This window comes from Podarcis tiliguerta (assembly GCF_965153285.1).
Source record: "Podarcis tiliguerta genome assembly, chromosome: 16".
Taxonomy (NCBI): Eukaryota; Metazoa; Chordata; class Lepidosauria; order Squamata; family Lacertidae; genus Podarcis; species Podarcis tiliguerta.
The window spans coordinates 23,247,245-23,268,520 of NC_139549.1; the positions used below are offsets into that span (position 1 = coordinate 23,247,245).

Below are 21,276 nucleotides of genomic sequence, written 5' to 3' on the forward strand. Positions count from 1 at the left end.
CTTCCCAGGTGTTTCCCATGAAGACAGAATATGGGGACAGACACTCAAACTGCAACATGGACCTACAGACCAACTGTCTCAGAGCACTACTGTGCTCTTGGCCAGCTCCTACTCATCTCAAGGGGGTTTGCAGAAAGGAACATCCTGCTGGACTGTGTCCTACATCTTTTGACTATTCTCAGAGTGCTGTAGCTCTGAGAGTCTTTTTGGCTTCATGAAACTTTGTTCAGTGCAAGAACATATTGCCCAAGCTGGGTCACCTAATGCAGTGTTTTGCATTGTCTTGGAAGACCAGGTTCCTTTACCCTCTTTTAGATACAAACTCTTGCTTCAATAAGGTAGGCTGAAGTGCTTCGCCTTGAAGTAGAATTTGCCTGCCTCCACTAAGTTGCAATCATATATATAGCTGCATCATACTTCGCCTCATCTTGATTTACCTGACAGGAGTGTTGTGGGAATGGGAAAGGGAAAAAGAACTATGTGCACCAGACTGGTTACATTTTTATAGGAGCACAAACAATAAAAAGTACATACAGATTCTGATTGGGAAGAGTAAAGCAGATTTTTGAAGGCTTTGTTTCCTGCTCGCAGCAGAGACCAAACTGAACAGGTCCTCTCTTGGGTGTGCTTTTCACCTCTCTCCTTCGCGTTGTTGCACAGGAATGTACCAAAGAGGCAGGAGTATGTGTGCTGCACCAACTTGACCTATATAGAAAGGATGCAGCTAGATTACTGTTGGCACACAAGCCTGAAAAGTAGGAACTCTTGATTTCTCTTTCTCACACACACAACCAAAACACAGATACGCAGGTCTGAAATATGTGAGTTTAATGTGAACTCCAAATTTGATTTTCTAATTCAGAGTTTAAATAACGCTATGGAACATACCTAACTATCCTCTGAGTGAGCATTTCTGCAGACTCCAACGAGAGATTTTTACTTTTTTTGGCTTGGTAGCTTCCTTTTCATATCTGAATACTGAACTACGAAAAGTTTCAAAATATTAGAAGCAGTGTGTAAAAGTATTCAACTCACAAGGAATGCTTCATTAAACTCGAAAGAGCAGGGGAACTGCCTCTGGAGCTGATGGACACAGTCGAGCCACTGCAGGAACACTGGGCATCGTTCATTCAGGTCATCCGAATTCTCACCATGACCACAGCGATCGGCAAACTTATGGCCAAAATCCAGCCACTCCATCTCCACAAGCACCTGGAAACCCTGAGGGAAGCATCACTGAATTAAATTCGCACAAGGCTCAAGTCCAGAAAGCCAAACTAAGATATGCTGGCATGAGGTGGAAAACCCAAAATGCTTTCCCTCCTAGCAATTAACCAGCAAAGGGTCAAATTCACTATGAAAGTCTCATGGGCAAGTCCCACTGAAATGAAGAAGAGCTGCTCTCGTTTGCATCAATGAGGCTTGCGGAAAAGAGCTTACACACAAGTGGCACCCCAAGGGCCAGATCCATGTTTCTATCTCTGCCATCCTTAATGACACTTCAAAATGATCCTTACTTCAGACTACCTATTTCATTCTCAGACACAAACTCACATTTCTCTTACGCAACCCGCCCCCCAAAAACCCTTCCAGCATTAAATCCATTTTATTTCATGCCAAGTCTATTCTTCAGCAGTTTGGAGGAAAGCACATGGATCAGGCGTGGGGGACCACTGGCTCTCCAGATGTTGCTCAATTACAATTCACATTAGCCCTAGCAAGCACAGCCAATGGCCAGGAACAATGGGGATAGCAGCTGAGCAACATCTGGAGGGCCACAGATGCCCTTCTTTAGAAGAGCCACCACCATAAACCTTTCTAAACACGATTTAGAGGTCCCCCAACTGTGCTATTTCCCATGCCACGAACCTCGATGGTCCTGTAATATGGATCCAGCAGCAGCTTAGCCAGAGCCACTATCTGCGGGGTTCTGTCCCAGCCATCTGAGCAGTGCACCAAGACGGGCCGCTGATCTCTGTCCACTGCATGAACTACCAGAAGTGCCGATTTCAGAAGGACAGACAAATGTTGCAGCCATTTGGTGCTTTCCAGAGCTGACAGCCAGCTGCAGATCAACAAGGGAGAATAGTTTTGACCTCTCTGTTCTGTTAAAGTGAAGTTTGTAGGTTGAGCAAATTTCAGTAACAAGTGGAGAGTATACTTTTTTTCTTCTGCATCAAAAAGTACAAATCGCTTAAGTTAGTGGGTATCCAAGCCTCTATTTCCAGAAAACCTGGGGTGTCTCAGAAGCATATCCAAGGTTCCCAAAGAGAACAGTAAGAACAGGTAGGTTCCCCCTAAAGGTAAGCTTGCACACATGCCAACAATGCAGGAGTGTGTGTTGGCAGTATTTTGGGGAACCCTCCTATTTTGTGTGGGAAAACAGCCAAGGTCAATAGGTCTGGAGGTAGGTGGATTAAAAAAAACTAGGTTTTTTAAATTAAAAAAGCCAATATTAAATATGTGTGTGTGTGTGTGTGTGCGCGCGCGCACACACACAAACACACACACCAACACACACACAAACATATACAAATAATTACAAATGTTAATTTTCTCTTATCTAATAACTAATCCAGCATTCACTAACCTGGTGCCTTCTAAATGGCCATTATGGCTGGGAACTATGGGGGCTGCAATCCAAAAATATCTGGAGGGCACAAGATTGGTGGAAGGCATGCAAATGACTGCCTTTATTTACAATGGCAAAAAGAAGACTGAGGATTAGATTGTTTAAAAAGCAATACCAATCAACCTATTAGTACAGTGTGCGTGCTGGGAAGGGGAGATGTGCAAGGGGACAACAGTGGGGGGGGGCAGAGAGAAGGTGCACATGTCACTCACTTTCCTGGGTCCGGCATTTGTGTGCAGAGCAAACGCAGCGACTGAAAGCTCTTCCGAATAGAATGGATGTTTGCCATTCCCATAAACACTACTTCACAGTTTGGATAATACTCTGTTAAAAGCAGAAGATAAGGCACTTCAAACAAGGCAGAAGCGAAATGAATGAAGGAGCTTTACTGTAAAAATGAGCCAGCAGCAGCTGGGGCCTGTGCTAAGCGCTATTATCCCATCAGCCTCCTCTAGCCTTTGAGGTTCTCTCAGGCACACCAAACATCATGACAAAGGACGACTGTTATGACAGAATAGAGGGAGTTATTCTAACACAGACTAAAGAAAACACATGAACTTACTGATCTACTGGACTGCTTGCTGGGAACAATGGTCTCTATCTATAGAAGTGGTTTGAAACTGATTGTTATCACCAGTGAACAGAAGTCAGACAGCCCCCCTTAGTTAGCAACACGGACATGGCAGCGGAGGAGTTGAAAAATAAGAGTTGTGTAGTGTCAGCATGCTCAGGACCTGTCTGGATATTATCTCTCACCCTCTGCCCTCTCTGGTGGCAATTTAGCATGACAACAGTGGCACATTCTTCAGCCACTATACTCCTGAACCACTGCCAGGAAGCAACACCTGTAACTGTAGACATACAAGTTCAATTGTTTCCATGGGCTACTTTGTATGTAGGAATTTCAAGTATACGGATACCAATACAGTGGTACCTCGGGTTAAGAACTTAATTTGTTCTGGAGGTACCGTATTTTTCGCCCTATAGGACGCACTTTTTCCCCTCCAAAAATGAAGGGGAAATCTGGGTGCGTCCTATGGGGCGAATGCAGGCTTCGCGGACCTCTCCGCAAACAGCAGGAGCGCTCCCGCTGCTGGCGGAGAGGTGCCTGCATGCGGAAGCCTGCGCGCGCTGAGCTCAGCGCGCCCAGGCTTCGCGGACCTCTCCGCTAGCAGCGGGAGCGCTCCCGCTGCTGGCGGAGACGTGCCTGCATGCCGAAGCCTGCGCGCGCTGAGCTCAGCGCGCCCAGGCTTCGCGGACCTCTCCGCTAGCAGCGGGAGCGCTCCCGCTGCTGGCGGAGAGGTGCCTGCATGCCGAAGCCTGCGCGCGCTGAGCTCAGCGCGCCCAGGCTTCGCGGACCTCTCCGCTAGCAGCGGGAGCGCTCCCGCTGCTGGCGGAGAGGTGCCTGCATGCCGAAGCCTGCGCGCGCTGAGCTCAGCGCGCCCAGGCTTCGCGGACCTCTCCGCTAGCAGCGGGAGCGCTCCCGCTGCTGGCGGAGAGGTGCCTGCATGCCGAAGCCTGCGCGGGCTGAGCTCAGCGCGCCCAGGCTTCGCGGACCTCTCCGCTAGCAGCGGGAACGCTCCCGCTGCTGGCGGAGAGGTGCCTGCATGCGGAAGCCTGCGCGCGCTGAGCTCAGCGCGCCCAGGCTTCGCGGACCTCTCCGCTAGCAGCGGGAGCGCTCCCGCTGCTGGCGGAGACGTGCCTGCATGCCGAAGCCTGCGCGCGCTGAGCTCAGCGCGCCCAGGCTTCGCGGACCTCTCCGCTAGCAGCGGGAGCGCTCCTGCTGCTGGCGGAGAGGTGCCTGCATGCCGAAGCCTGCGCGCGCTGAGCTCAGCGCGTCCAGGCTTCGCGGACCTCTCCGCTAGCAGCGGGAGCCAGCACTGGGCTCCCACGGCTTGCAGAGAGCTGCCTGTTTGGGGGCTGGGGTCGGGGGAAGCTCGGGCTTCCCCAACCCCGCGCCTGGGGGGGAAATAATTTTTTTCCTTTATTTCCCCCCCAAAAAACTAGGTGCGCCTTATGGGACGGTGCGTCCTATAGGGCGAAAAATACGGTACATTCTTAACCTGAAACCGTTCTTAACCTGAGGTACCATTATAGCTAATGTGGCCTCCCGCCGCTGCTGCCGCCGCGCTGCCACCATTTCTGTTCTCATCCTGAAGCAAAGTTCTTAACCCAAGGTATTATTTCTGGATTAGCAGAGTCTGTCACCTGAAGCGTCTGTAACCTGAAGCGTCTGTAACCCGAGGTACCACTGTACTTGTTTGGGATGGGTGACGTAGTTGCACAGAACTTTAAAAGTTTTTTGGTACGATTAGAATGCAGCCTGGAGGGTGGAAGTATGGGTTCATGCTGGACTTCTGTAGCATCTTGCAATTTTTAAACAAATTACAATCATTAGGTCTTCATAAATAAGGTGCACCTAGCTGGTGCACCATGCAGTTTTTCACCATGTATTGGTTTGGGTGGATCAGCGAACTTATAAATGATGTCAAGCGCATGCCGTAATATTATAAACTTTTAAGCTGACATCTATTGCAGATTTTGAATCATACAGAGAATCAGGGTGTCACTTGGAACATAAGTGTTTGGCCTTGTTATCAGACCCCTGGATCGAGAGATCTCATTACTGTCTGCACCACACCGGTAGTGGCTCTCCAGAAATTTAATCAACGTCTCTCTCAATTTTTCCCTTCCTTCCTCCTTTACACATCAGGAGAAGGAATTTAAAAACTTCTTGTTTGCAATCTGCAACAACCTGGAGTTTCACCAATTTGGGTGAAACTAAAAACTGCTCTTTGTTACAAATTACAAACAGACACATGAGCCCAAAGCTACCTGCAGCTTCCGCATTCTGTGGCGAAATTCAGATGCAACACTAAACACCATGGTTTAGTGAATTTGGCCATGCAGTGCAATTCCTTCACTTCCTTAAAACAAAACAAGGTGGCTTTTTTTAAAAAAACAAAACCCCAAAACCATACTTTTGATTAAAATCTGGTAAGGACTCCATGATCAAATACTGTAGTTTAGCTTTAGAGACTGGATCTAAATTGCAGGACAAAAGGCGGCATCTTTCTCTTCTTAAGGAACAACCCCTTTGGATTTGAACATTTTTAGCACACACACACACACACACACACACCCATTTCCAACCTCCTTGAATTAATGGTAGCTACTCTGGTAACCAAAATTTGATCTGGTTTAGACAAGGTCTCCACTCCCACTCCTTCTCTGCATGTGTAAACACCTTTGCACAATGCTCAGAGCACAGCACGGCTACTCACCTGGGCATTCACAGCCTCCCCCTTTGGCCCTGTTTGCCACTGCAGCTGCATATGAGCGTGCATCCAAGATCAAAAGTTTCTGAGGCTGAATGGCTAGACTTTCTGCTCCTGAAGCGTTGGAGATGGAGGAATCTGAAGAAGAAAAGGAGAGAACAGCTTATTCAGCAGCAGTTATCGAAAAAGTGCACACTTGACACATGGATTACATGGCATCTTACATATAGAAGAGATCAAGAAAGAGAGAGAGAAGCAGAGGAGCTGATTTTGACAGTGGAACATACTCCTCATGTCTAATTCTGGCACCAGCAGTAGCTGATTCAACCTGGTTACAGAAGAGGGAGAAGTGAGGCCACAAGGCCTACCCCACCGGGCTGCCTAGAACCAACTGCCATTTTGCTCCTCCTTCAAATTGTCTCCTGCAGTTATCATTCCACCCTGTCATTATGTACACAAGAGGCCACTTTTTGCTGAATATATGTAGCTCAGTATTATCTGCACTAACAGCAGCTCTTCAGGGTTTCAGTCAGAGAACTTTCCCAACCCTACCTGAAGATGCTGGAGATTCAACCTGGGACCTGTCTCGCCAGAGGGTGCATGCTCTAGTTATCTCCCAGTTGGACTACTGCAATGAGCTCTATGTGGGGCTACCTTGGAAGGTGACCCGGAAACTACAACTAATCCAGAATGCGGCAGCTAGACTGGTGACTGGGAGCAGCTGCCGAGACCACATAACACCAGTCTTGAAAGACCTACATTGGCTCCCAGTACATTTCCGAGCACAATTCAAAGTGTTGGTGCTGACCTTTAAAGTCCTAAACGGCTTCGGTCCAGTATACCTGAAGGAGCGTCTCCACCCCCATCATTCTGCCCGGACACTGAGGTCCAGTGCAGAGGGTCTTGTGGCAGTTCCCTGGCTGCGAGAAGCCTAGTTACAGGGAACCAGGCAGAGGGCCTTCTTGGTAGTGGCACCTGCCATGTGGAACGCCCTCCCACCAGATGTCAAAGAGAAAAACAACTACCAGACTTTTAGAAGGCATCTGAAGGCAGCCCTGTTTAGGGAAGCTTTTAATGTTTAATAGACTATTGTATTTTAACATTCTGTTGGAAGCCGCCTAGAGTGGCTAGGGAAACCCAGCCAGATGGGCGGGGTATAAATAATAAATTTATTATTATTATTATTATTATTATTATTATTATTATTATTATTATTCTGAAAATCAGATGCTCTACCCCTAAGTTATGGCCCATCAATGACATGAGTGGCACCCTGGCTATCCTCCCCCCCCCTCCAAGGCAGAGCAGGCATCCAGGTGTCCTACACATAAGAGTTGCAGGCAAAAGGCTGAAATCCCTATCAGGGGGGAAACTGCCATTTGAACTCTATGGAGACTCCGAAATGCAATATTTGAGAAACAAAGAGATAATCAAACTTACCAAATTCTACATCAGAGAGGTCTCCTCCATTGGAGAAATCTCTTGAACAGTTTCCATTCACTAGTTTACTGCTATTAGACTTGGAATCTGAGGCACAAGCTTTGGCCACTGACTGGACAAGATGTTCGTCGTCAGCATTTCTCCAGCCCCACCAGCTGACCTCTGGCTGCCCACAACGGGAAATGACCGCCCCATTGCCCTGATGCCTGTAGGAAACAGAAATGAAACAGCTAACAGTAGCCATCACAATAGGGCCCTAAGTGCAGGTAATGCTAGAGCAAATGCACAGTGACATAGGAATTGCCACCTTACTGTAGAATTCCAAAAGTAGTTTTGACTTTCTAAAGCAGAAATGCTTTCTATGAAATACTGTTTCATAGGGCATTCTAATGTATGCCCTCTGAAAACAGTATTTCATACTGAATTTCATTTGAATCAACATTTGTAATCAAAACACAGTAAAAAAAATGAAGTTAGGATTTAAAGAGATTTGTGTCAGAATGCTCAAGAAACAAGTTTCAAAGTAACTGAACCAATAGATCTATCACCACTTATACCAGGGTCAGAATTTCAACCAGTTTTTTGTTGACGCATATAAAATGTCTATAATGCAGAGATGTCTAGAACTGGGAGGCTAGCTGTTTAATCCTAAAGAGAGATCAGTGACAAACTGCCAAAGTTAATGATGATCAGCAGCTTCAGTACTTTAGATGTGCCTTTTGTTCAGAAACAGGCAGTCCGTGAAGCCCATCTATAGTTTTACGTAACCTGTGCCGTGTTCCAAAACAACCCATGTAGCCAACTATTATTATTACATTTCTAGACTGCTCGTCAAACAAAGTCCCCTGGGCAGTTTACAAATAAATCAAATAAAATCCAGTCAATAAAGCATTTCTCAAAACAAATGACATAAAAACTCAGAATTCAGTGCAAAATCAGGACCAAAAAAACACAACTGAAAACAGACCAGCAAGATAATCATTATAAAAACCAGCCTCAAAATCATTAAAAGGAAAGCAATGTGCCCAGGTTTAAATACACCAAAACATAAGAGTAAAATTAAAAGGTAGAATATTTTGCACCTGATGCCAAAAAGGTCATAATCAGAGAAACAGATGGGCTTCCCTGGGGAGACCATTTCACAACTGTTGGACTACAGAGACAACCACCATTTTATCCAATCATTCCTACACATCTTGAAGGGCTTGTGGGCTTTGCAGCAGGGCCAGCTGAAGTGACACAAGGAACAAGTCCCAGCCAGCTTAGTTTACAGCTGAGCATCTGGGGTCAATGCTCCACAGCCTAAAGAAAGGCAAGTGAAAGATCAATGGTGCCAGTTTTGTAGTTCAGCATAGTTGCCAAGCTGCTGATTAAGCATCTGGCAAGGTGATAAAAAGCACACACACCACTTTACATTCAATTTAGTAGGTGCTTCAGTGCAGAACTCACCTATAAACCACAGCAGGGATGCGTTTCCAAGATCGGAATCCTGCCACACTTTCCAGCTCTTTGTCGGTGATCCAAACAGGAACTATGAGTTCTTGAGGGTAGCTGCTACAGAGCCTGTGTGGAAAAAGGAGGACATTTTTAAAAAGCCATGCATGTATAGCCACAGCATTGGTTTCCTTCCATGACAAGCTGTTAGCGCCCTTCCAACATAGAAGCTCAAGGTGCAAAGTATTCTTTCCTTGTCTTCCCTTATTCCACAGTCCTTTATGAGCACTACTTTCTGAAGAACAGAGCAATCTTATAATTTAGCACTCGCCTAGGGAGAGCAACTATGGTTTCCAGCCTTATATTACATGACCCAACCTTGCTGCTTGTTTATTCTTGGATGCTCCTGGGTCTTTTAAGGCCAGGAAGCAACTGGACAGGAGACCCAAAGTGTTTAGGTAGCTTGTACTATTCGTTTTAGCAGCCCTCTGAGGCTAGATGGCAGAGAGCAGTGTCTGCATACACCACTGCAGGCCTGTTTCATGGATGTTGAGAAACAGAACTACAAAATGGCAGCTACATGGGGTGCTCTACCACTTTGCTTTTCAGAGCTTTACAGCTACTAAGAAACCCCACCCGCTCAGTTCCAAACCATCAGCAGTACCAGGATCTACAAGTGCATCTAACCACAGCAAGAGGTATGATATGTTCTGCTCCAAAATGCCTACTTCAATAAAAGTTAGGCTGCTGCCAGCTGTCTGCAAACATCCACAGAACTTACTTGTACTTCTCGTTGATGTTGGAGATCCTCCAGGCATTGTTCATATCAAAACCCATCCGTTCAACCTCATTTTTAAATCTCGAACTTACATGTTCTCCTACAACAAAAGAAGACAATAGGAATAGAATGAAAAGAACTTGATATGAGATGGCTCCAGTGATTTTGTTAAGAAATTAAAACAGCAGAAAATCTGCTTTGCTTATGCCAACCATGAAAATCTAAATTTGGTAACCATCTTTAGCAGTATCATGTTATTTTAATTGGCTCTGCACACAGTGATGGGTTTGGTGTAGTGGTTAAGAGTGGTATTCTCGTAATCTGGGGAACCGGGTTCGCGTCTCTGCTCCGCCACATGCAGCTGCTGGGTGATCTTGGGCTAGTCACACTTCTTTGAAGTCTCTCAGCCCCACTCACCTCGCAGAGTGTTTGTTGTGGGGGAGGAAGGGAAAGGAGATTGTTAGCCGCTTTGAGACTCCTGAAGGGGAGTGAAAGGCGGGATATCAAATCCAAACTCTTCTTCTCTTCTTCTAATAATCAGTTGCTTCCTGATTATTAGCTGAAGACCAGTTAAGCTAAGGCCCCTTAAAGATTGGTTGGTATTTGCCTGCCCCCTTCTAGTTTCAATGCACTTCTTCCCTCTGTAAAAAAAGCGCTCAGACAAATTTTATTATCACTTTGTACAATTAGGCTGGTCTGTTTGAGGAACACATGATGCTACTGCACAAGCAAAAGACAATTTGTAAACATTCGCTGGGAAAAATGCTGGTTCTTTAATAGCTGCAAATATCCTGCACTAGCAGCTCAGACGGAAGAGCATGAGACTCTTAATCTCAGGGTCATGAGATGACACACATACCAACTTTCCCCTGATGGGGCCAATGGATGGGGCCAAGAGTGTGCTTCACTTCAATTTTATGGTCTAAGCATGATTTGCAGCTAGAGCTAAGTCCCCTTTCTGGGCGGGAGGGGTTAAGTAAGCTTCCCTGAATATGATAAAACCCCTCTGACTGTGGATCAGGTCCAAAGTTTTCACTGATCGTTGTGCAGGAGCAAAGCTCTCTTGATCTATGCCAGAAAATTGCAATACTGAAAGCTCTTCTCAGCAGCACCTTCATACCACTGTATAATTTTGGTCAACTCTCAACTGAGTAAGAGTTTGAATTCAAGAATTCTGCTCTGCAGAGAACTGCATGTGAATTTGCAAGAGCAAGAACAAGTAAAACATCATTTGCATTGTAACTGGCTGTTCCTATTATGAAGATGGCATCAGCAGAAAGAACTGTTGGTTCTCACCTGAAAGGCAGTTCTCCATTACTATAAGAAGGTGGAGCCATAACCCAACCTGATGACCTTCTATAGTAACAGCATAAAGTGTAATAATAATTTTTTGTTTCTGCACATGCATACGTTATAGGCCTATGTCAAAAGAGAGGGGGAAGAACTTTATTACCACTAAAAGCCTTCTCTCCATTTCAGCTTGTTGTTCCAGAGGGTCTGCAAAATGAGGCCAGAATATTCACCCATTATTAAAGAAGGCCAAACTCATTGCCTTTGCTCTGATTTGGCTTTGTGGCATCCCATAGTCAAGACTGAATAGATGCATGATGACATGGCATCCTAATGCTGCTTATGTAATATGCAATTGGCTTGAACTGCCTATGAAGAAGCCCAAACATAATATTAAAAATAGCAGGAAAGCTGCATGTTGGAGAAAGCAGCCACAAACAATGAACAAAACAAAAAAAGGCAACTGAATAGTGGCAGCTTTAAAACCTATCCATTAAACCCTTCACTCCCTTAACCTTGAAACTTTTCAGAGGCAAAAATCCACCAACACCTCAATCAACTGGAACAAGCTCATTTATCTCTACAGCTACACAAAGAATGTCTGCATCATACCTGGTCGACACAAATCACCATGCTGTTCTTTTTCACTAGCATACACCTCCATACACCAGGCGTGGTAAGCAAATGAAAAGAGATCCTCTATTTTTGAGGGAGGGCGGATGGCATTGTTCAGCCGTTTAAGCCACTCTTGACACTGCTCAAAAGTAGAGAACTGACATCTGTAAAAAAAAAATTTTTTTTAATTAAGCCAGATAAAAATCTATTAATTTTCACCCAGAGAGATCCAAGCCACAGAATCCAATGAAAGTTTAGCTTCAAAGCAGACAAGAAGAGAGAACACACTGGCATTTGGCTTCAAAAAGCTGCACTGCATATATTTTACAAGTGAACTCTAGTATGCAAAAATGCAAAGTTAATATCATTACCTCAAGATCATCCATTTTTAATCTAGGGTTCTTTGCACAAACCTTCAGACCATAGCCAAAGCTATCTAAATACTTTTTTTTTTTTAATTTGAAGAAAGGCCATCACCACCTCTGGCCCCAAGAAGCAAAATCATGCAAACGATAAATGAGAACAGGCCTTTTCTACAGTGGCTTCCCATCTGTGGCCTGTTCCCCTCCAGGGAAGCTTGCCTGGTGCCTTCATTAAGTGCCAGGCAAAACCATTTCTCTATAACTAAGCCTTTGCCTGATTAAACATCCAATGACCTTTTAAAAGTTCATGATGGTGGGGTTATTGGTTTTTGTTTTTTATTACGTATTTTCTTATTTTGTATTTTTATGTTGTGAATCGCCCCGCGATCTTTGGACGAGGTGTGGTACACAAATGTAATAAATAATAACAACAATAACAATAACGTGAAAATGAACACACAATGAAATAAGCTGTTTCAGTTAATCTGAGGCACCCACAATTGATGGAGATGGGTAATTTGTTATACTCCTGCAAATGCATGCCTTCAACTGAAAAGTTAAACTGCTACAGTGGATTGTCAATGTTCTATTGATACAATACAAGACAAGGGGGAAAACGTTGCCCAGTCATGAGACCAAGTAATAATTATTAAACAGGGCACTGATACCAATCTTTAGCAGGCCATGCTTCCTTGTAATAGTGTAACGTGTACAACCGTCAGGATAATTTATATGTATATATACACACATACCTGATAACTTTGCAGTCCTTACAAGTCAAGTGAAGCTGAAATATATCCCGGCATTCAACACTCTCTATAAGCTGCAATGGAACCTGTGATTAAAAAGATTAAATGACCTTGCTTAAAAAAGGCTGACACAGTTTCACAGCATTTAATATAATGATTTATTAGACTATTGTCCCTCATTTCCTTCCCATATGAACAGGTACAGTTGAGTCATGGAAAAGGAACATGTGTAATTATGACACAGCCTAAACAGACTCCTATTTTGTGGCATCTTAAAGGCGAACACATTTATTATAGCATTTAAGTTTTCATGGACTGGGTTACACTTCACCAGATGCAAGAAATGTTACACAAATGTAAGAGATATACACTTGCCTTCCTTAAAATGTGCTTTATGTTTATGGTACTTATAAAGCACATTTTAAGGCGATCACTCAAGTTCCATGTTTAAAGCAGCAACAATTCTACAGGAAAAGAGAACTACATTTCTCTTAAACATTTGAGACAGTTCTCCAGCTTATATGGTTTGGTCATGCAATACTTCTTGTGCAGTGCACCTTTCTCACCTCCAAACCTAAGAAACAACCACACTCCTGTTTTACCTTCTTCTACTCCTGTTTTACCTTCATTCACTCCTTGGGGCGGGAGGGAGGGCGAATTCTCTATAGAGCAAATGTTGGGATAAGGGGAAACTCTGCCCTTCACAATTCTGATACTGGATTCTCCCGCGCCTCCACTTCAACAGTATCCCCAAATTCAGCACTGCTTCCTTTTAGAGTAAACGCCAGCCTTTAACTCACAACTGATAAATAAAACACCACACCTAGATCAATATGTAGAAATGGGTCAATCTGTCTTGATAAGGCTTCTGCCGACAGAAACCCTACAGAAACTATGGTGTATTCTCAACTACACCCCACTAGCAATCACTATAATATATGGACCAACTCACCATAATTATGTCCATTATATGAGCTGTTAAGCAAGTTTATCACTTCTGTCTCTTGGCAGCCATGAACTTCTGATTGGGCAGAAGGTGCACACCCGTCAAACAGGAGAGGGCCCATGTGCAATGGGGGCAGCCAGTGAGACCACGCAACAAGCATTGCCTTTAGAGAAGAGGAGGCTGGTCCATTAAGCCAAACAGGGCACTGGACCACCAATCTCACTCTACTTCAGCCAGCCCCCACCTGCTTTGCCTTCCTACTGGGGCTGGTTCCAGCTGGCTACTTCCTCCTCCTTAGTTGAAGTTGGCACTGCAGAACCCAGCAGGGAAGAGGCAAAACTAAAATTCGCTGGCTCCACCTAATGTTGGTCTTCCTGACTTCCACCTTGGCAGCCCCTATGGGCACCAGTCACCATGGCTCCAGGGTCCCTGGAATGCATTAGCTGTGCAAAGACAGAGCAGGGCAATGTTGCTGGGGGGCAGGCACCATAAGCGGGCACCTTCTGTGCCAACTTTTAAACACCTGCTGAAAATTCTTCTATTCTGCCAGGCCTATGGAGGCAATTAAGAGTACGTCCTATTGATGTTTGCTTTTAATTTCTTTCTGCTTTTGTTTTTAACTGCTTATGATTTTATTGTTTGGTTTTATGTTTTTAGATTGTTGCAAACCACTGTGATACATTTTTATGATACAGCAGTAAGCAAACAAACAAACAAATATTCCCACATCCTGAGCTGTTGGCCTGAGATGGAACTAGGCTGGCGTCAATACTGCTACAGGCATAAAGAGGGTGGCAACGGACAATAGACCAAGGTTCCATGCTAGGGGACCAAAAATAAAAAGTAGTAAGAGGGGACTTGAGAATTTCTGCTCAGAAACCTTGTGACCAAACGAGCCCAAGCTCTCCGTCAAGTCAAAGACTTTCCTCACATCCTTGTCCTACTCTGGAACCTGGGCTGCTTCAAGAATTTGTGCTGTGCATCAGCCTCTCCCTGTGTAGCCTTCCTTGAACCTTTCCAAGATCACAGTTGCGGAGCTGAAACTTCCTTACCAAGATTATCATATTAAAACCTCCTCTTTATCACTTATTAGTTCAAATAGATGTTTCCTACTGCCCTCCTCATTTTTCTCCCGCCCTGTTCCTTGCCTCCAGCTGTTCCCTGTCTCTCTTTCCCTCTAAACAACCCTCCTTTATTAAATACAGCCTTCCACAGTATTCTCTATGAAAAGTGGGGACTATTGGAATATAACTTTCCTTCATCTCGTTTTGCCAAGCATTCTGCCTCACCTTGCCCTGTGAATTCCATTTGCCCTTCTACCAGGCAAGTTCAGGAAGGAGAATGCAGACAGCTAGGAACTGCCTCCAGGGCTACGAGGCCGCATGCAGTGAATACCAACTGCTGGAAACAATAGTGGGGAAAGGGGCTACAGCGCTCATGTCTTGTTTGTGTGGCCATGTGGTTGGCCACTGCAGAAAACAGGATGCTGGACTAGGTGGGCTTTTGATCTGATCCAGCAGCCAGATTCTTCTTGTGTTCAAGAGTCATGCTTTAGAACACCACAAATCCGTGCAGTTAGTTCAGCCTCCAAAACACAAATGCTTGGTCAGGCAGCAGTGCACTAATGAGGCAGTATCAGTAAAACGATGAACAAACCATTCTGCCTGTTTCCAGTGAGCATGCAAAGCTATCCAAACCCACCAGTGTCATTTTACAGTGGGAAATCTCTAAGCCTGTTTATTACCTTTAATTTAAAAAAAAAGATTTCCAACAAATGTTAATATCCCTGCTATGTGTCTGAATTTGTTATGGACTGCAGATGAAGAGAGCTACATTTGGTGAAACTAAATTATTGCCCACGAGTAGAGGGGCAAAAATCCTAAATATTAACTGAACCGAACAGGAAATAAGTTTCACTGTGTCATTAAGCTTCCCTTGTTTGACCCTTTAAATTTTAGTGCACTGCACCTACTACAAACTTACAAGAAGTCCCAATTCAAATCTATGACATTTGAACCAAATTTTATATATATATATATACACATACATACATACATATATATATACATATACATATATATATATAGCTGCTGCTGTTCCCATAGCTTTACCAAATGCCACGATTTAAACACTTTCCTTAGATGGAGCCAACCAAGAAATAAACCTGGGCATTCAGTTTTGATGTGCAAAGTGTGTATCACTGCTGAATTTGCAAACAATCCCATGGATGAATAAGTCAACACTTTTGAAAGCCACCATTCCATCAGCTTATTGCTTCGTTTACTGAGCCCTTTGTTTGCTTTTTCAAAAGGGGACATCAAGTTCCTATTGCTATGCGATCCATGAATTTATCCAGTCAAGTCAAAATGCATCATGCATTACAGCCCCTGCCTGTGTTGCAAGGTGAGCACTGGCCACACAAGTTTATTCCTTTCCAAGCAAAGGTGCAGCAGTAAAATGTTACACAGCAACACCGTTTTACTTACTGAGAGCTCACAAGCGGCAAGTTTACAGACTCTCTATTGAATTGTAAACAAAGGACAAAATTAGAATGAAACCAAAAGGCAGGCTTTGGATATTCTCAGCTGAGTTTCCCTTTCTATTGGAGCCAGCTAACTTGCATACCAAACATGAATGCCGGGGGCCAAGGTTACTACTGCCAATGCGCAATATCAAGTGACTTCAGGAGCACTAATTTTTGCCTGGCCAAGAGGCACAGAAACAAAAATTCAGAATGTCATATAGGGATAATCTTACCTAGCAGTACAACATTAAGTGCCAGCCGTTTTGTCAGGACTCAACATTCCAGTGTATTAAACTGCAGTGTAAATTTTAACTAGAATGATTAAATTAATAAACATTTCCCTAGGATCAGATAAACACAGTAAAAGTATGGAAATTAATAGCATCTCAGAATACTGAGAATCTCAGCAGTATTACTTGTTCGGTGACACTGAAGCAGATACTTCTAAACTACCATGTTATGCTCTAGGAATCAGACGCTTCTCAATGCAACGTATCAATTTTGTTTCCACTCATCTATTAGGATTAGCATACACACCCAGATTTCATTACAGAAGAGCAATATGTGTCTTAATTCTACTTCATCTCACCAACATGACTCGCATAATTCCACATGATTCGCAGCTGGTGATAAGCTACGAAGCAGAATGAACATTACTTGGGTTGTCAGGTGAGGACTACAGCTGCGACCAAGAAACCGTTTTAACTTTTATACACACACACACACACACACCACAAAAATTACACACAAGAACTTCTAGTCCTAATCATTTATTTATTTTAAAAATGCAAAAACAAATTCAGACTGCCTATCCACACAGCACACAGCAAGGGGGCACCAAGGAACTCTGTCCCATGGAATCTATTTTAAGCAGTAGAACAATAAATTCTCACTTGAATGAGGCTCTTTGTGTGCAGCACCAGAAGTCACTGCTGGTTTTTGTTTTTTGTTCTTAATTAGGGAACTGAGTGCCTAACAAGTTTTGAGCTAGATGCTCTTCAACAGGGTCAGAAATTATATAGATTTCCCTGTCACCCCTAAGAAAGCCAGATTTTTCTAACAGGTCACTGAGTGACATGGAGAAAGTAATTTCAACAACAGCGTGATTCATTGCATGTAACAGCTACTATACAAAGAGCACTGTTATGCTCCATGACAGCCTCTTCCAATTTCCAAACAACCTCGTGCATTTTACTTTACCAGGTCTCTGAGCTGAAGCACATGGACCACAACCCAAGGAATGCTGGGCGCAGACAATGAGCCATGCTCTCTACAAGTGGGCCTATATACTCCCATCAGTGGAAAACTGAATACTACTATTCTACTACCTGTTGACATGTGGTCTCAGGGGCTGAGAAAACATTCGCATGGCACCACCAGTCTCAAAGGATCCTTGGCAGCAGCCATATTATGCAAGCTCACAGCTCGGTTCCCCAAAACCAGAGCAGGAATCTCAATACATTGCTACCAAATGGATTGGAAAGTTTGCAAGGGCCAAAGACCTACTGCTGTTCAGCTGAGCTACAGCTGCCAAGAAGCAAATCCAAAAAGGTGTTCAATCAAGGATACTAATAAGGCAACCAAGAAGAATTAACGCAGCTGGGCTAGGACATGTGTGGGGAACCTTTGACCGTCCAGATGTTGTTGAGCTACAACTCCCAATATCCTAGGCAGTCAGCAGCATCTGGAGGGCCAAAGGTTCCCCACCCTGAACCAGGATGAGGAAAGAAGAACTGCAGGTTAGTTATCTAGAACAGCAGCAGGGAGACGGACATAATTCTTCATTCTGGATCCTTGTTGTTTCCTAACTTACGTCTATGAGTTACATGATAAGAGCCCCAATATATAAGGAATGGGTGGCTGTGCATTTCCCAACCACGTAACCAGCAAGATCTCTAGCCGTGAACAGCCAGGGCAGACGTGAAGACTTACATTCACAATTGATTCCTTAAATTTGATGTGAAGTCTATAGTTGGAAAGTGCAATGATGGCATCTTCAGCTCGACCTACGTATTCAGTGCTCTCCCCATGAAGTTCGGGGAACGGGACCTGTTGAAAGGGGGAGGGGGAGGGAAATAAGTTTTATGTAAACAAGTTGATGGTGGATTCTCAAGGAGTTCAGTCACTCACACCTCAAATGCAAAGCATGCGGATCTTGACAGAATATGACAAGGACGTGCATGTAGTTGTTAAAAGCCACAGAAAGCTTTGGGTAAACACCTGACAAAACAAGGGCTTTAAGCTGTGTCACAAAACATTAAGAGGGGCATATTTTGATGGAAGCAGTTGCAGCTGAATGTTCCCACAGTAAGTTGATTCTTGCTGAAACAACATTAATATGGCAGGCAGCCACAACCAAAGACCCCTTTGGCAGTGGCTGCCTTCCACTTTCATGTTGTTTCAGTAAGATGCTCATTGTGAAAGTGTACAGAAGTCATCTCCACCTTCCACAATGTACAGGGAGTCAAAGACGATCTAAAACACCAAAAGGAGATTTGCCCCAAATAATCGTAGCTTCGGCAGTAGAAGAAGGGATTGTTACAGAGCTGAAACATCACCTCAGTTCAATATCAAATTGGATAGAAATACAGTCGTACCTTGGTTTTCTAACAGCTTAGTTCATTAACAACTTGGAATTCAAATGTCGCAAACCCAGAAGTAGGTGTTCAGTTTGTGAACTTTGCCTCAGAAGCTGAACATCTGGTGCAACTTCCGCAGCTTCCAATTGGCTGCAGGATGCTCCTGCAGCCAATCGGAAGCTGTGCCTTGGTTTCTGAATGTTTTGGAATTCAAACAGACTTCCGGAATGCATTCTGTTTGAAAACCAAGGTACGACTGTATAAACAATGGACAGAAATAAAACCTGTGGAACTACTTCAGAAAGCAGGAAGTTTTTCTGTATTATAAACAATTGCAGAATTGACACAGAGGAAAGGAAAGTGTGACACAAAGAAGTCCAAGGTTTTCATATATACTGTATAGCTGAGGAATTAATTCTAACAAGGTGAAGGGAAGGAAGAGAAGGTCCCTTGAAAGTAAGTGATTAAGCCTAGTGAAGACATAAGAGTCCTGACAGATCAGACCAAAAGCCTATTGAATCTAGCAGACTGCTTCTCACCATGGGCAGCTAGATGCCTGTGGGAAGCCCACAAGCAGGACATGAGCACAGGAGCCCTCCCTGGCTACTGTTCATCAGCAAATGCCATTCAGAGACATGCTGCAGACAGCATAGATGGCTTTGCAGGAAAAGTTCCAACTAAGAAACACACAGTTAAATAACTTTTGCAATCAAGCTCATAAGTGCAGCAGCAGGGTTTGAATTAATAGTCCCATGAGTTAAGATAAATCAAGTGTCTGATCTTGGCTAGAAATAGCATCATCAGATCTGCCCATGTGTCACTGCTGTGAGGGCAAAGGAGAGTCGGGTGACTACCTGGAGATTCTCATCCTCACGGATCAGCTGCTTCCTGGGGAAGATCTGATTAGCTTGGATGCATTCAAGGCTGTGTTGAGTCTCTTCATCCTGAAAAAAAACCCAGATCATGCAGTTTATTTCAACCGTTATACACCCATACATACTAAATCTTTTCACTGACTGAGTTTTTTGGGGGGTGGGGTGGGTCGCGGGGAATCACTGCAAGGCACCAATGAAATGCTTTGCTATTACAAGCCTCTAATTTTAAATTTGTCACCATCCTTTTATGCTTACACAATCGACCACCTTTTTGACAGGAGCATACAAGACTTTCGCTTGCTGCCTGTTGGTGCCCACACAAATGTGGAGATCGGGGCAAAGGGATGTTCAAAGTGCTGGCCTACCCTCCAGTTCCCCTTTCTCAACTGACTCAAAAGGAACTGAGAAGCACCTCCCTCTACCTGCCGCCTGCACAGGTAGCACTCAGGTCTGGAATGCCTTGAAATTTTAAATAAACAATAAATGCAACAATAAACAAAAAAAATTAATAAAATTTATGCACCACTTGGTTGTAGAAAAAAAACCTGAAAGCTACTTACAATAAAGATAAAACAATAACATTATCACAAGGAAAGTTTACAGCAATGTTTTAAAACAATAAGTTAAAACAACCATAAAAACTCAAAAGAAACTTCCCTCCCCTGCCTAATGGTACTGACTCACTGAGAAATCTCAGCACTACTGCAGAAAACTTGTGGTTCTTAAAAAAAAAAAATTAATAACTGACAACTGTAACTAATTGTAAACTCACTTGGAACAGTATCAAAACATATATTTTACACATCTTTTTTACTTCATGATAAACATATGAAAGAATGCAACTCTTTTTATTTTTTCCTTTATTTTAGATGCCATTTTGAGAAAGCAGATCAGCCTTGTATTTGACACCTGGACTGGTCAGATGCCCAGAAATGTAATCTAAGTGCATGGAACTCCAGATTAGTTTCAAAGTGATGACAAATTGAATTTATGCCCCATGAATATTAAATACAGAGTTAAATTATGGTGCACAAGGTGCCAAAAATTGTGTTTTAACTCTGCTGAAGGATGTGATTTAGACACCTAAAACCCTGCAAGGGTGGGACATCAAAGCCACTTTCCTTCTCCAGGAACAGAAAGAAAAAGTTAGTAAGTACTGTAAGTAATTTGAATCCCTAACTCTGGTGCTTTGTTGGAACCTGGCAGCTATTTATTATGTACTCAACAGGGCAGAAACGAGCTGTACCAATCCTTGCTCATTTCAAACAGCTCTGTCCTTTGAATGAAATATAATCCCCAAGTGTAATACAGCCTACTGTATACATCCAAGGGTCACACCCCACTTTCTCATGCTTCAACCTGCCTTGTGCTGATTAAGCTTAACAGAATTTGTACGCTTACCATGACAGAGTCAGGTTAATAGGCAGAGCCTTGTCCCTGCTTTCAATTGTCTGTAGCGCTGTATATCATGTAACAATCTGAAAGACAAAATTAGAAAGTGAGTAAACAGCACAACACATTTACTATTAGTAAATAAGTCACCGATATTCACTTGGATTCTAAATAACTCAAGTACAGATGTAAGAAAACAGAGCTCAAACGACAAAATATAGGCAAAGGCGTTTAATTAACTCCATTTGATTTTTTCAAAGCGTAACTGACTCACACAAATTTGTTCTGCATTTTTGGTTGCTGGGTTTCTTTAAAAGACTGATTTGAACTTGCATTATAACAGATGTCCATGCGGCAGAGCAAACCATTTCTGAAGCTCTGA

At 43.7% G+C, this 21,276-nt stretch overlaps 1 protein-coding gene across 41 annotated transcripts in view; it reads right to left on the reverse strand.

Moving 5' to 3' along the window:
- Positions 1–21,276, reverse strand: part of MTMR3 (myotubularin related protein 3) — a 54,944-nt gene that overhangs the window by 12,875 nt on the left and 20,793 nt on the right. For 22 of the 41 annotated variants that reach the window (XR_014505967.1, XM_083417565.1, XM_083417581.1 and 19 more), the window contains 13 exons: positions 20,904–20,980; positions 19,482–19,571; positions 17,981–18,097; positions 12,582–12,664; positions 11,465–11,631; positions 9,566–9,662; positions 8,800–8,913; positions 7,351–7,556; positions 5,917–6,048; positions 2,845–2,956; positions 1,870–2,065; positions 1,036–1,221; positions 535–705 (listed from right to left, as the gene is read on the reverse strand). Coding sequence is in view for 40 of the 41 variants with exons in the window: in XM_083417565.1 (XP_083273691.1) it covers positions 535–705; positions 1,036–1,221; positions 1,870–2,065; positions 2,845–2,956; positions 5,917–6,048; positions 7,351–7,556; positions 8,800–8,913; positions 9,566–9,662; positions 11,465–11,631; positions 12,582–12,664; positions 17,981–18,097; positions 19,482–19,571; positions 20,904–20,906 (1,674 nt within the window). In the remaining variant the exon portion in view is untranslated. Of the gene's footprint in view, positions 1–534; positions 706–1,035; positions 1,222–1,869; positions 2,066–2,844; positions 2,957–5,916; positions 6,049–7,350; positions 7,557–8,799; positions 8,914–9,565; positions 9,663–11,464; positions 11,632–12,581; positions 12,665–16,010; positions 16,044–17,980; positions 18,098–19,481; positions 19,572–20,903; positions 20,981–21,276 lie in introns of all 41 variants that reach the window. The other 19 variants (XM_083417574.1, XM_083417568.1, XM_083417590.1 and 16 more) reach the window with 1 other exon arrangement.